Below are 17198 nucleotides of genomic sequence, written 5' to 3' on the forward strand. Positions count from 1 at the left end.
AAAATTTAATCTTCGTGACAACCGGTAATCATCTTTATTACCATAAAGTAACAGTTCAATTTAAAATTGTAATCTGGTCGCCTTATTACACGGGACGCTTTATAATGATATTCGGGACTTTTTTACTAACCTCGGATATAAATCATATAAATTATAATTCTATACATCTTTATTTATATAATCTTTTATCCTGAATCAACGCTTAGCAAGAACAACTCAATAGTACCCAGAAAGAGCCCACAAAGTGATGATAATGTCGTCCTGAGCGACCTTTTAGCCTCAGCTGTCAATGTCAAGGGAGACCAGCCAACTACGCAGGATATATCATAGTGCACAAGTGTGTGTGCTAACTCACACATACACACTCTCTTTTATTCCCTCACTCTCATAATCCAATATGACGGCAAGTACAACACGATCGGAAACAGTTCAGAAGCAGGATAGCATTGCGTGCTTTCAGTTAGTTAATACTTGTTGACTTCCAGGCCATATATATTACACACATATAGGTATAATTGTATTTAACTAACATGACTGTATTTTTAAATGCTTAAAAAGAGTAACTACTGAGTTTACTTGCCGGTTCTTCTCGGTAGAATCTACCTTCCGAACCGGTGGTAGCTTAACTTAATATAGTTTGGTAAATGACGATTCAAAAGTGCTTGCATAAAGTATATTTTGATTTAGATTTTTTGATTTCGGGATGTTACTGAAAACCCAATAACGTTTTATCGGCTCGGCTTTGAACCTAGAACCTAAGGATATGCGGCCTTATATCTAACCACTTAATACCTGCTAACCCTAAAGATCATTTCATCTTTGATATTTTTTTCTTTATTTTTGGCAATTTAAAAACTGCAACTTCGTATGAATTTTACCGGTACGAAAGCGATGAGCAGCTAATTTTACTATATAATATCGCAATTTCGAACCAGAGTTAATGCCGGCATATTTTATGTTTAATAGAGACAGCAAAGCGGCGGGAGGTATACCTAATCGAGAAATAACAAAGACCTTTTAATTAAACGTTACTTTACATGTATATCTCACCGGTAGTAAAACTACGTGGTGGAATAATCTCTAATGTTTCTTAATAGTCTGGAAATCCCTTGTCCTATAAAGGGACTGATACTTTATACTTTGGTTTTGCTTGAAAACTCAATATTATTTTCCCGAATTAAAATTGTAATATTTGGCTTAGATCCATATATTCTATCCACTCAGATATATCGACTTGCGTACTTTCCACACCTTTTAAATTTACTATACTTTTAGTTTAAAAATATAGTTTTGTTAATTAATTGAATAATTAAAGCTCAAAGAATATGTTAATGTTATTACTTATTTTTTTAATTTTGGTTCTTAATCTGCTACGATTAATTTACTATTTCTTTAATTGCATTGATATTTTTTTGTTACAAATGTTGCAAGAAAGAGATCGCTATATATCGCTATGTATTTTTATTGTGTTTGTGTGCAATAATAATAATAATAATAATAATCCGATGATTTTCCAATATGTTACAGTGAAAATGATCCTTTTCTAAAAAACATATAATTGCGTTCTTATTACAGTATTTCCAAAACATTTTTTTTTCCCCTTATTTTTAAATGTTTTTAAACATTAAATTCTATTTTTTTCACATAAATAACATACTGAACACAAAAAAATATATACATACTTATACATATGTTATATACAAATACCCTGTTCGAAACCGCACTTACGTAAAGCTACAAGCTTAATTTAAAATTACAACGAGGTTACCTCATTACAGGCAAGGAGTCCTTCACAACCATAATCTCTTAGACCTGTCTACTATCCTAGTATTTGCGGGCACAGCGCCAGTTACTTAAAATAATCACTAGTTAGCCAACTTCGCTTTTGATATCAAAAATGTACGTAGTAAAAACTTTTTAGAGGTTAATAACAGTACAGATTATAGAGAAATATTAAACGATGTCATAAACTTAATTGTTGTGAGATTTAAATTAAATTAAAAAGTAAATTTACAGTTTATATGTATTGACCTACATATATGCATTGACCTCCTCTCTCCTTCAACGAAACGTAGCATATTTTTTATATAAAAGAATTATTAACCATGCCTTACAACGTCAATACGCAACCAACCTTAGGCACTAAGAAGTTATGTCTCTTGTGCATGTAGTTACACTCAATCACTTCAAACCGGAACACAACAATACATATTGCTATTTCGCGATAGTATATAAGAGTAGGTAGTACAAACTTTAGCAAGTAATTTGCAAGTAGTCCCCGTAACGTTGATTAATATCTAGTTAACTTGACTATCGTTTAAAATTTGACAGTACAGACCAAATTGCAGCCTGAGATTATTATTTTTTCACGAGTCATTTTCAATTACAGTTTTGCTCTATTATGTCAGTTCTGTTAAAGCTATCTGTAGGTATCCTCATGTGTAGTTTGGAAATATAAACCCACACTAGTAATGGGATGTTATTCTATATATATGCTTTAAAAATTATTCTTGAATATTTATCTGAAACTAGTTCTCGTCAAAGATTAATAGGAATACTAAATTTCATCACATTCGGTTTTGTGGTTTGGTCGGGGCGTAACAGACAGACAGAGTTACTTTCATTTATAACATAAGTATAGATATACTAAACTCCCTTGATCGTTCATAATATAGAACTAATAATTATATCATTGATAAGAGTGTATCTGTTTATTTCTGTAAATTGATTTATTATCTAAATTTATTGAATTATTTTGTTTCGTTTATATAAAAATAAAATTGAATAATCCTTAGTACGGTTGTAAAAACAAAAATTTCTTTGTATATTCTTTCGTATAGTTTTGCATAAAATATTTTGGAGATTTTTTAAAATAGTGTATGTAAATACATAACAGAAGACACCCCTTATTATAATACAAAGAGACGTTTAAGCTTTCATTCCTATGCAAAATTTCACTTTTCTTCGCGAATATTTGGTCTCCTATTCCACATGAGCCCTTATCAGCAAGTTTCGAGCCTTGTTCGAAGTTAAAATTTCGTTGAGAATATTCGGAAAGAACAGAAACACAAATAAAAATGGCGTCACAAATATATGCTTTGCTCGTAATCTATGACGATTCTTAATTCAAATTATCTTAAATATAACCGTATAATAAAAACAATTATGATTTACAATTATATTGACATGGTCAAAATGTCATCACCCAGTCGGGTTCTACCTTCTGAAGGACACCCTACGCTGCGGTTGGCGTTTCTGCGTTCTAAACTCAACATGCCTCTAACAGCTATCGGTCCTTCGACATACACGACTAGCCCCATTGCCATCTCAGTCAAATAATTATGCAAGTTATGTTATCCAGACAACCTCATTTCTAATTTGAAACCTCAAAGATATCTTGTATCATACCACCTTCAATTTCACATGTTAACAAAATGTTATTCTTAATAATTAAACTAAATCCTTTTAAAAGAAACTAAAGTCTCACATGAATGTAATGTCACGTGAAATGTACGCATTATTTGTTATCTGTGGACGACATGACTTGCAAGTGTCACTTCCACGAAACTCTCATTCTAAGGCGTCAACGAAACAAATGAATGACTTTCGTTAAAGCGGTCGGGGCAATTTGTTTTTATCAGCTCTTAAGAATGTTTCTTCAGTATTATATGTATGTTAAACGAGTTTAAAGGTGTCATTTTCTAGTAGCTAGTAAATATTATAATATTTAGTGTCGTATGTTATTTTAAATATATTTGGTATATAAATATAATAATATACTCCAGCTACTTGACAACTTTAAAATATATTCATTTGCGTGATGACTGATCAAAACACACTCTTTTTTGCATTTAAAAAATAAATAAATAATGTGTCACAAATAAACTGAAATCAAATTAATGTTTTATTTTCCATTTCTATAAATATAATTAAATAATGAGTTCTGTGTTAAACGGTATGTCATCTTGTACAGAAAAAAATACCAAAATGTATGTAAAATTGTGCATTATCTGGTAAAACACAACAATACTGTTTGACCGTAGGATATCTGATGAGTGATACCTACCCGTGCGAGCTTGCACAAAGACATACCATCGAGTAAAAGATTACTATCACTTTTCACAATTTAGTCACATATTACGAAAAACATTATATATACCTATATATATATCCCAATACACAAACTAAATATATAAATCATTACATTACTTTGAAATAAAACTAGTTTTATTTCAAAGTAATGTACTTAAAGTAGTGGTCACGGGCAGACCACGAACACTGCAAAGTGCTCGAAACGTCGGGATGTTAAAATAATTAATATACGCGATTAAATCCGTTAAAAACTAGTTTTATTTCAATGTGTAATAATCGCGAAAATCTAAGACAACATCATTACATTACTCTTGAAAAAATACGTATCATAATTATCATCAATGTACGCTTTCGTAAATCACGCTTTTCTTAACGTAACGTTAAAATGAATTTTAAGCTTCATTCGACAGCTTTAGTCGAATAAAGCTTAAAAATCGTTTTTAAATTTATATTACTACTTTTTGTCGAAGTATTCTCAAATGTGGTGTAAAGTTTTCGTGTTTAATCATCTGTGTAATTTATGTTGGCTTTAAACAAACGTTTCACAAAATATTGTATAATTTTATTATGCTTTACAACTGTGTTTAACAATGAAAACATTGTACGATTGTTTTTATTAATTTAACAATTATGTTTTTAACCACGAATATGAAGTAAAAATAATTGTTTATATTTTTTTAGTTTTCGATTTGACCGCGATTCACACGTGAAAATTCATCCTTTATTAAAGTTCCACTTATTTTTTGCACCTCCTCTCTGAAATTTGATATTTGCATTAATGTTATATCGAAAACTATTTTTGCTTTATTAAGGCGTCTTTTTCATATGCTATAGGTAATTATACCTTTAAAAAACAGTGCATGAACTCGAATACCATTAATGTCATTTGAAGTTATATTTCTGACTCTTGGGGAACTCGAAATAAATCTCACCACAAGCTACACATTACTTGGTTGTAGAACTTTGTGCAACCTGTCTGGATATCTAACACTCCACTCTATATATATTCTACCACCCAGTAGAAATTCTAAATTATGTTGTACTCAAGTGAGTAGGGTGAATGAGCTTCAGACACAATGGACATAACATCTTAGTTTCCGAAGTCAGTGGCGCATTTAAGATGTAAGGAATGGAAGTAATTTATCGTCCGCCAACCCATCATACTCCTGCCCTTATCCCAATTTTACTTGGGGTCGGCCCAGCAAATCTTCTTCTTCCATACTTCTCTGTCGGACGTCATCTTAGAAGTAACATTTTTTCTAACCATATCGTCTTTCACACAATCCATCCATCGTTTCTTTAGTCGTCTGCCAACACATGATATATGAAAAAAACCATTCAACTAAAATTAATTAAAAGTACTTATATTATGTATATATTATTATGTATATTTCCTGCCCTGCGCATTCGGAATTTCATGTTATTTCCTGTACTTTCACAAACTGTAGTTGAGCTCATTACCGCAAAAAGTACTTCTGACTAATTTTTATTAAAATGTCTCATGTGTTAATAAAATGTTACAACTTCAAGAAGCTGTGTAGACATTTATGTTTTTGTACAATTGGTTTAATTATAATTAGTGACTTAATGTATTTTGTCTACAGACACAAAAGTAACGACACCTCGTTTCTCTGGAACATCCTGGCTAGCATTACGCGCATTGCGCGGAGCGTACAAGCGAGTACGCTTACGACTGCGAGTACGACCGGAGAGAACGCGTGGCGTACTTCTTCTAACAGGCGAACATGACGATCTATCTGGAGATTACCTCGCACTTATATTAAGGAATGGTCATGTGGAATTAAGGTATGATAATCATGTTTATTTCTATTTAAATAAATAAGCACTCCCGTCTGAGTAGATATCACCCAGTGATTATAAATTAAACACCCATGCGCCGCCAACTTTGGAAGATTGAACTAAACCTGAAACTAGAGCATAACAATAAATACTGCGGTTTGACGATAAGGATAGGTAATGAGTATGTGATACCTACCCAGAGACCTTGCCTTGATCTTTTATATGTATCCGCCTAAGGAAATTATCATATCTACCCCTAACTTATGCTGCATATATTATAACTATATATACTACTAAAGTACTAACTAAACAAGCCATAAATATAATATTTTCCCCATTGACTTCTAGTAAATTATTACTTTAAAATAGTATCGTATGAGACTTCATCGTGAGATTTCAAACACATTAGCATTGTGAAAAGCAATGGTCATTTCATTTCAAATTACGACGTACCAACCGTAGAACAAATGTTATTATGTGAAAACAGATTCAACTGTGTAACAATATTACTTGAAGTCCCTCCTGACCAAATTACGGGAACGGCGGTCAACTGCGCAGGTATATTATAGAGCACAAGTATGTGTGTGTATTTACGTACATACGTAAGTACGTGTGTATTGTGTACAGATGCGTTCTCTATATTTCCTCTTTTTTATTTATAATTTAAATAATATACATACTTTTTACTTGGTGGTTACTAAACTGATCGTGGTTGTGTGCAAGCCAGACTGGGTAGATCCCACCCAACATTGACAGCGTGTAAATTTCCCACTACTGGGCTAATGCCTGCTCTCCTTTTGAGGGAAAGGTTTGGAGCATATTCCACCACGCTGTTCCAACGCTCCACGCTGCGGGTTGGTGGACATACATGTGGCAGAATTTCGGTGAAATTGTATGTGCAGGAACATGCAGGTTTCCTCACGATATTTTCTTCTTTCACTGCTGAGCAATAGATATTAAGCACATGAAGATTCAGTGGTGCTTGCCTGGGTTGGAACCCGCAATCAACGGTTAAGATGCACGACGTGTTCTAACCAATTGCCCATCCGCCTACCTATTCTATAAAAGAAGCGATCGTATTTAATTTTTTCTTACTCTTATGGGGCGGTAATCTGACACTTGCGTACAGACAAGTGCAGAACCCACGTCTTTACGCGCTTGCCGATGCACAGAAGTATCTACTTCCTAAACCCTTTGCTGCTACTGAGAATTGTATGGCAAATAAACTGACAATGATTTACATATTAACTTTTGATATATTGACTCACTGGGACTTTTTCATTTCAGAAAAACAGTAGGTAATTAAATGCTTACTGATATTTCTCGATTTAATGTACGACCTTGGTCGATTTAAATTTAATTTATCTTAAAGATCTTCTAATAACTATTTCCTATATTTGACTAATCGTTATTGGACAACAGCAGCCGATCGTACACAATTTGTAAATATTTTTTTACAAGGCATAAAATATTATAACTCAAAGCTGTTTGTAGGAACGTACTTGAACTTGGCTTGAAACGCGACCGCGCGTCTAGATTTGAATAGAGAATGATTTTGATTTTGACCCAAAGAGAACGTATGAAAATAAATATATTTCAATAGAAGCGTATCAGACTTGTTATTCTGGTTACATAGGGTTAATTAATTCCCGAGCCTCAGTCCGCATTTATACTCATTGTGAGTACTAGCTTACAATACGTACAATATTTCGCTGGAAAATTTAATATTGAAACCATCACCGCCCTTTCATCGGATAATTTCGCGTCGGTTCATTTATTAAAACGCCTTTTTATGTATATTTTGTTAAAATACTTTATTCATGTAAGGTTTTATTAAGCAATCCTAAATCGTCATTTATTAAGATACATTAAATGTAACGCTGATTTGTAATTTTGATTTCATTTCATATTTGTATGTATGCGGATTATTTAAATTTAATTTTTTTTTTTAAATCTGAAATAAATAAATAAATATTGGACAACATCACATAAATTACTCTGATCCCAATGTAAGTAGCTAAATCACATGTGTCATGGAAAATCAGAAGTAACGACGGTACCACAAACACCCAGACCCAAGACAACATAGAACACTAATGAACTTTTTCTACAACGACTCGGCCGGAAATCAAACCCGGGTTCTCAGAGTGGCGTACCCATGAAAACCGGTGTACACACTAGGTACTCGACCACGGAGGTCGTCAAATGAAAATTACAAATTTATTTATTATATTAAAATGTACATTTATTCTAACATATACTCCAATTGCTTGAAATCGTTGCACGCATAACCTTCAATATCGTCTTAGCTATAAAAGTAATTACATATTGCTTTTTTTAAACGTCACTCTATGTCTTCAGTGTGAAATGAATGCCAATCTATGTAATGAGTCTCTTAAAACTATAAACAAAAGCAGAATGTTTGTTGTAAACATTGTTCCCTATTGTATCAAAGATCCATCTAGTATAAAAAAAATCATACAATATTTGTTAAATATACAAAAAAAGGGTCTTATGTGGTCGCTACGACTATATTTTAAGTATCTATTTATGTATAATGTATTCTGTAAGCGGTATTATAATAACTGATAAACTTACAATATACACTAAAACCACAATGGTCGTCTTTGTCATGGATCGGAAAAAATGAGGGATCGTGTCGATATTCTCTTTCTCGGAACTCTCTTCAACATTTCAACCACTGGCCAAACCCGACTCAATATATCTGTGATATTTAAATTTTTATGAACTAATTAAATAGGACACGACGGATACAATTTGTGAGGATATGAATTGAGTTGATAGCTTGTAAGCGTAGAGCTGCCGATCGGTCGGTGCATCGGCGCAAGCGCTGCCCCTCGGTGACGTAGTTACGATATAACAATGGGAACGGGCTGCGACTGATCTATCAATTCACTACTAACAATTGATGTTGCGTGTCCGCCTTACGTATAAGTTTAATGGTATATATTTTTACAATTTTTATATTTTATGTTAATATATTTACGCTACATAGCTATTATCTTTATGTCAATTGGAAAGTGATTCCTTTGTTTGTTATCAGGTTTGATTGCGGCAGCGGTGCCGGAGTACTAAGATCTCCGGAGCCTGTACATCTCGGTAGATGGAACACTATATCGGTGTACCGACACCGATGGGACGCGTGGCTGAAGCTAAATAATGGGAAACGGGTTCGAGGCAGATCTAAGGTAAGACACTAAAATGACATGCCTTCATTTAAAACTAGAAATAAAAAAAGTTAGCATTGGTAAGCAGTGGCGTAGCTTTCGTAGGGCCAGGTGGTGTAGTGCACCAGGGCCCCGGAGCTCAGGGGGCCCTCTAACCTAAGCAATGAAAAGAACGAGTCAGCCAACCCGCGAGCTACTAAAGCTAGACAACCTCGACCTTCTCAAAAGTTTTTTCCTGTTTATAATTTTCTAGGGCAATATATGTTAAAGATGGGTTGGGGGCCCGATTGTTTTCCTATGCCACACACCCCTTATTGAGGCAAAACCAGTAATCTTAGAAAATTCCAATACACGTAATAGTCTTATTATATCAAAATATTTAAATATAAAATAAATAATAAATATATATATATAATATATATGTTTTTCCACTTGACATCATGTCAATTCACATGGGACACGTATACTATATATTTCTATAATATATCATTGATATTACTTGACATTAAATTTAATTTTGATATAGCATTTAGTGTACGAATTAAATACTTCTATGGTTTAATTATACCTAAAGACAAATAATTGAAAAGAAAAACTAAAGTATATTCAATAAAACTGTAGACATATGTAATATCATTACACAAAAAAACACCATCGAAAAGATTGTCCTGTAGCATAGTACCCAGGACGCTGGCAATATTGCATCTCTGAATCGGCTGTCTTTAAGCCAAGTAAGCGCCAGCCTACGTTATCAGAAGAAACACATTTTTATTTTATTTACAATCGAGTTAATAGTAAATTTATCGAGTTTTTCTCAATTTATTTTCACCAAACTAAACCAACTTACTCCAGTTAGTTGGCACAAGTAAAAGTACTTGGAAATCATTAGTGTCAGATAAAATTACAGTTTTATTTTTGTTAAAATTCGTGCCTTATAATTTCTAAAACGAGAAAAAAGTCTAATTTATAAGCTATTTTAAAAAGTAATTCTTAAAGTTCTCTATGGTGAGAAATTTCATTGAAAATATTTCCACAGATTAGAATACAAAAATAATACAAGATCCGTACCCAGTGTGTTCTGTAAAAGTATTTTTAAGTGCACCTACAGACGCTGTTTACATTGTACGATTGTTTAACGAAATTTATTCAAGGAAATATTAGCATTTTTTTTAGCATTAGCAGCCTGTAAGTTTTCCCACTGCTGGGCTAAAGGCCTCCTCTCCCTTTGAGGAGAAGGTTTTGGAGCATATTCCACCACGCTGCTCCAATGCGGGTTGGCGGAATACACATGTGGCAGATTTTCTTTGAAATTAGACACATGCAGGTTTCCTCACGATGTTTTCCTTCACCGCCGAAAACGAGATGGATTATAAACTAATTAAGCACATGAGCCGAGATGGCCCAGTGAGCCGAGATGGCCCAGTGGCTAGAACGCGTGCATCTTAACCGATGATTTCGGGTTCAAGCCCAGGCAGGCACCACTGAAATTTCATGTGCTTAATTTGTATTTATAATTCATCTCGTGCTCGGCGGTGAAGGAAAACATCGTGAGGAAACCTGCATGTGTCTAATTTCAACGAAATTCTGCCACATGTGTATTCCGCCAACCCGCATTGGAGCAGCGTGGTGGAATATGCTCCAAACCTTCTCCTCAAAGGGAGAGGAGGCCTTTATCCCAGCAGTGGGACATTTACGGGCTGCTAATGCTAAAAATAAGCACATGAATATTCAGTGATGCCTGCCTGGGCTTGAACCCGAAATCATCGGTTAAGATGCACGCGTTCTAACCACTGGGCCATCTCGAATATAGAATAAATTATTATTAAACGATAAGACAGAGAGACCTCAATGTTCCAGCATGATAAAATGCAGTTGTTACATTTGTAACAACAGTATTATTTTATATTCTTATATATTGAATAATAGCAGAGCCCGTTTGGAATTCAGTTTGTGGTGTTAATGTTTCAAGAACTTGTATACCACACTATATAACATAACGCACTTAAAGGATAAAAAAATGATTCAGCAGTTTAGCCGTAACAGACAGACAGAGATACATTCGCATTTATAATATTAAAACAGATGTTATTTATTAATTATTATTAATAATGCCTACATTATTATTTGTTTCATTGAATAATCTATTCATTATGTTTATGTACATATATACATATATATATTAGGTTAGTGACCTTTCCTTTTGCTTAGAGTTCTATAATATTGCATCGGTTATTATTTTTATTGGAGGTGAATGATAACAATGAAATTGCAGCCATTTCGACGTGGAACCGTGATTCGACATATTTACCCCACAAAATATTTATAAGCAATCAGACATTGTAATACTGCTCGGAAATAAAATCAAATAAACGCAAATTTTAAATATAGAAAAGAACACGAATGGCTTAGGTCCGTGGAGATTTTATTATTTAAGAAGTAAAACCTCCTTGCAAAAAATACGTCCAATCGTCTGTCTATTGTTTCACGATAGAAGGACAAACAAACATCTTCATCAACTTTGGCATTTATAATATTAAAGGATTTTTTTTTTAAATTAAATTCTGTTTTCATTTAATTTTTTTCACGATAAAAAATGTTTTGTTTTTCTAATATTATCTTCTCAACAATTTACCTCTATTTTTCGATGAGTTAAAAATAAAACGTACCGAGTAAAACCTCTTTCATTAGTCTTACCTTGGTTTTACTCGACGCTTTAAAAGTATATCCAGGTTTAAATTTTTTGTACGAATTAAGATATTTTTTCGACTGTGGTAATACTTGGTTTAAAGTATTTATTCTAAATAAAAAGTGAAAAAATCTGTTCTTATTTTAAAAGTGACCTTTTTAACTGTATTTTGTATGAAAACTTTTTTTAAAAAATCAAGTAATCTTTCTATATGTCTGGGCACCCTCAAAGCTTCAAATAAATATTATGGCCAAGTACACGCACACTAGTAAATTATAATGAAAATTTAATAATTATAATGAAATTAATTAATGTATTTGGCTGGTTATGTTCTATTAAACATATATGTAACTCATTAGGTAAAATACTTATTACTGTGGAATACATACCACTAAACTGTAAGGATCACCGTTACATATTTTTATGACCGACAACATCTTTAGCAAAAAAAAAAAAAACCGTCGGTAAATAAGTTCTTCTTACAAAAAAAAAACATTTTAAATTCAACCCTCGAAAATTTTCTCGCAAACGATATTCTAAAACCCTTTTAAAATCAACCAAACAGATGTTTCTCCATAACAATTAGTGAAATTCCATTTCAGTAACCACTTTTCTTTCTTCACAAAAATGTATGATTCAACAATAAACAACATTTCATTTTTTTTTTAAACAAAGTGGGGTAGGCATCACTCATTAAAAATATTCGTGTCTAAAGTATGGCTATGACACAAAAGGACTTTGTCGCTGGCTGCCCCAGGCGTGTATTAATATGCAAGCTGTAGCGAGATTTGGTTTAATATAATTTATTACTTTATTGTATATAATTTGGCGGTAAGGCACTCATCAGATAACACCACCAATACTTAGTATTGTTGTTAGTTATTATTGTAGGTTGAGTGAGCAGTGGCAAAACATAACATCATAAATCCCGATGTTGCTGGCGCATTGGCATTGTAATAAATGGATAATATTTCTTATGTCTATGAGCAGTGGTGATAACTAACCACCAGGTGATCCATTTGCCAGTTGCTTACCTTTATGTATATATATATATAAAAAAACATATAATACAGAATTTTCTGTGATTTTTTCACTATATTTACTGAAAGCTTGTACTAATGAATCAGATTTAACTTGCGGCTTTCTCAACGCTCGGCTTGTCTACCGTTACGCTAAGATAGTTAAATAGATAAAAACTCAAAAATATAGGCTTATTTAATATAAGGCTTAACATATCTGCCAACTTTCTTGCCAACATCAATCGGACATACAGTTAGTGCAATGATTTACGGACCGCGTAGCGATGTAAATAATGAAATTTTGATCCCCTTGATTTTGTATCGTCTCCATTCCCACCACAGGCAATAAGTGGATGTAATTAAGAATATGTTTTTTTTTTAATCACTAGATATTGTTTACATTTTTATATATGGCAATTATTATTATTTTTGTATACATGCATATCTCTCACAAAATGAAAAACATAAAAATCAGTCGACGTTAAAAGAAGCTTTCGAAATATTGTCAAAAATATGAAACCGCTACAAGTTTGTGACTTAAACGAGAGATCCAGACAGCGGCCCGTAATGGTCGCGACACCAAGTTAATGTTGTATAATAATTGACGGAATTCCCGCTATCATCCCCCGGTAATGGCTCACAAGATTGTAATTATGGTCCGCTGAATGGAGGAATATTCTAGAATATACTGTACTTATGATAGTATGATGACCGACGGTAACTCATAGTATTACAGATTGAGTTTATTCCTGTTAGTTTATTTTAACTGACTTCAAAGAAGAAGAATCGTTAAAGATTTTTATTGTACTTGCTATTTCTTCTCGACTGCTCTCCGTAACGATGGCAGAGTTGAACTATTGACGATTCAAAAATACTTCATTATAAAGGTTACTTGACTTTGTGACATATTAACTAAAACCAATGTTATAAGTAACAATTTTTGCATTATCGAGTTCGCATAAAGAAACGAATAACAAAAAGTAACATTTAAAATAGGTATGTACTAAAAGTTCTGAAAGAAAATAATAAAATATAAACAAATTAGATAGAATCTTGATATAAATAATTACTTGGTTATTCTTATAAGGAGGTTATCACTTTGGTTGTTTTTTTTTATGTACTCAGAACTCCGTCATTTATGAATCGAATTGGATTGTTTTTTGTTGTTTGAGGTCCTCCTGTTAAGTGTCATTATAATTGAAAAAAATATACCATCTCGAAAAATACTTTACATAGTATTAAAAATTTTCATTGGTCTCTTATATAGTCATAAATGTATTTATATTAGGTTATTTATTTATGTTATTTATTTGAATTACTTTATTAATAGTCTTTAATATAATAATCCTTATAAGTCGTAATTTTAACGCTGCCAACCTTGAAATGTAAGCTTTCAAATCAATTTTGTCAGTAATTCACATTCCTTCACCAAACACAAGAACACAGAACATTGATATTTGTGGGTTGCGTAAATGATATGTGGAAGTGGTCTGCACGAAGTTCTGTCAAGATCTTTGTACTTTAAAGCATTGTTTATTCGTATGAAGTCTTACAAATAAAAATTTGTGATTATGGTTAGAACGCATGCATCTTAACCGATGATTTCAGGTTCAAATCCAAGTAAGTACCACTGATTTCAGCACCACTTTTAGAACCTTTTTAATGTGCTTAAATTGTGTTTAAAATTCATCTCGTGCTTAGCGGTGATTTCAATGAAATTCTGCCACCAACTCGCATTAGACCAGCTTGGTGGAAAAAGCTCCAAATCTTCTCCACAAAAAGGGAGAGGAGGCTATACCCCACTAGTGGGACATTTACAGGCTGATACTGACTACTACTGTTTGATATACAAAAATGATTTAAAAAATTGTGTATAACATACATTTCTGTATTTACAAAGAGCTTCACCATTAATGCGTCATTCGCAAATGTAATTGTTACTTAAATTACGAAGTACACGCAAGCGACTGCCATCGATCGCGGTTAAAGTAGAAGTTACACGTTCTATTCGTTCAACGATAAAATTGAAAAACAGAGGAATGAATGAGTAAACGAAATCAGCCTTTCAAAACTATTTCGCTACAACACAGAACGAAATACTTTTCTGAAAATTATACTATATTCTGAAAAATAATATAAAATTACGTTCAAATGACGAACAGTAAGTTATATTCGAAAATTCATCAGATTAGTAATCAGTGATTATGAAAAAAAAAACGTTTAAAACGCTTTATTAGGCCGTACTGTAATATTAAAAACTTGCAGACGACATATCTACCACAATTTTTTACCTACACGTTCATTAACCTTTCACTATTGAACATAAACTTATCTTAAAAAAAAAAAAAACATACATAAAATAAACTAGCATCTCGTCACAAACAAATATTACTAATTAAACTTAGTAGTGAACGTTAAATATAATAATAATATGTAACCCTTTCAATCAAATCAATATGTACATATAAAGGATTAGAATGTAGTCTATATTCAAATTTCTTATATTTGCAACTGTACTGAAAGGTACCACACACCCATCAAATATTGCACCGCCAAAGAGCAATACTTAGAATTGTTATGTTTCGTTCTGAATGATGATTTAGCCAGTGTAAATACAATCACACGAGACATATCTTAGTTCCTAAAGTTAGTGGTGCATTGTTGATGTGGGAAATTGTTAATATTTCTTACGGCATATATGTCTATTAGAACAACACCACCCGTGATGACCAATCTCAGATGGAAGCTTTGTCGTCCGCCTACAAATTACATTAAACAATAAGAAATTGTACCTTACTTGTTTTCTGCAGATCTGTTTGCCAGTAATGAAAGGATATTTACATGTTACCTACATGTAAATATTGTTGCATATCTAAAGTGCATTGCGCCATGATGAAATAAGATAAGAAGATAGGGTTTTCAACCTGAAATTTGTTAACGGTTATTGGTACTATATTTACGTGTTTATTAGTAAAAATGTATGATAACATTTTGTTTTCAATAACATTTAAAACTTGTTTTCCCCACGTGTAAAGAGTGGTATCAATTATACTTTACTTAAAGTTCAATCTTGCCTCATACCCAATTTCATCAAATTCGTCTTAGCGGTTTAGCCGTGAAAGCGTAACAGACAGACAAACTTATTTCCCCATTATACATATGATATTAGTATAAATTATACTTAATGCATACGTATTTGACACAATTGTATGGATATTATATCATATATATCATCATAATGTCAAATATTACACGAATGACATCAGTTTCTAAAACGCGAAACAGGGTCAGATTAACTAAATTGGCTTTAATTTGAATGGTCATTGTTCGATCACACTCCATGACGCAATATGCAACCAATAAGCGTTCAGTATTTAATCAGATTAATAAATCTGACATTGATCAGCGATTCAAAAAGTATATACTGTCTTTTTTTTTTGTTTTCCTAACTAATAATAAGGTTTTATAATATTTCTTATATTTAAAATTTTGAATTATTACATCATTATGTACTTGACATTCCAATTTTAAATAATATTGTTGTAAAATGTATTTTAAATGTTTACATGAATCGACTGCGGTAATAGCTCTTTGCAACAATAAATTAATAAATTCGTTTTTTTTTTTTAATTATATATCAAAGTCCTAATATCATATGGATGTCAAGGTGCGCCCTATTGTTGCAGAATAATGCTCAACATTTCGTAGTCAATATAATAGCATTAAAACAACAGTAAGCCTGTAATTTAATTTTTGTTCCAGGGTCTCTTCTCTCGTATGACCTTCCGTGAACCGGTCTGGGTTGGTGGAGCTGGGAACACAACTGGTCTCCAAAGCAAGCTCGGTCTGTCCGAAGGATTACTTGGATGTGTGGACTTCCTACGCATTAATGGTGACACGTACCATCTCGTTAAAGATGCTGTTTCTACATTAGATGTTTGTAAGTAGTTTATTTTATAACGCATTTGTTAAGTTATACTTTTTTGTTTTCTAGGTGGTAATTAATGATTACTTTTATTGATAAATTAATCGATTAAATATTGTTGTTTAGCGGAATCATGAAATATCTTCATTGATTAAACTATTGATCTATAAACAAAATTGATTTCCTCTTTGGGATATCTAGTCGATATCAGAAAATGCACTTTTTTTGTAATCTTAACTTCAATATGAATAATTTAAACAAATGTTTGATCTTTTAACTTACTTGATTGATCTTACGTACGAAGAAAATATTTAAAACGTCTTGAAATGTAAATTCTTTTTGTTCGTCCTTGGATACTCATGGGAGGTTTTCCTTTGATTCTATTAAACCCTTCGGTCCCTTACAGAAATCTGCCCTTACAGAATCTTTTCCTAGAAAGTCTCTAAAAAGTATTAATCTCCGTCTAAAAGAAGTTTCTTTGACTTTGA

The 17198-nt window shown here is 32.5% G+C and overlaps 1 protein-coding gene across 1 annotated transcript in view; it reads left to right on the forward strand.

The window, feature by feature from the left end:
* LOC125072835 (pikachurin-like) overlaps positions 1-17198 on the forward strand; it is a 194201-nt gene that overhangs the window by 150151 nt on the left and 26852 nt on the right. Inside the window, exons 6-8 of the mRNA XM_047683552.1 lie at positions 5697-5898; positions 8957-9101; positions 16548-16725. Coding sequence (XP_047539508.1) covers positions 5697-5898; positions 8957-9101; positions 16548-16725 — 525 coding nt within the window. The remainder of the gene's footprint in view (positions 1-5696; positions 5899-8956; positions 9102-16547; positions 16726-17198) is intronic.

Source organism: Vanessa atalanta, chromosome 22 (assembly GCF_905147765.1).
Source record: "Vanessa atalanta chromosome 22, ilVanAtal1.2, whole genome shotgun sequence".
Taxonomy (NCBI): domain Eukaryota; kingdom Metazoa; phylum Arthropoda; class Insecta; order Lepidoptera; family Nymphalidae; genus Vanessa; species Vanessa atalanta.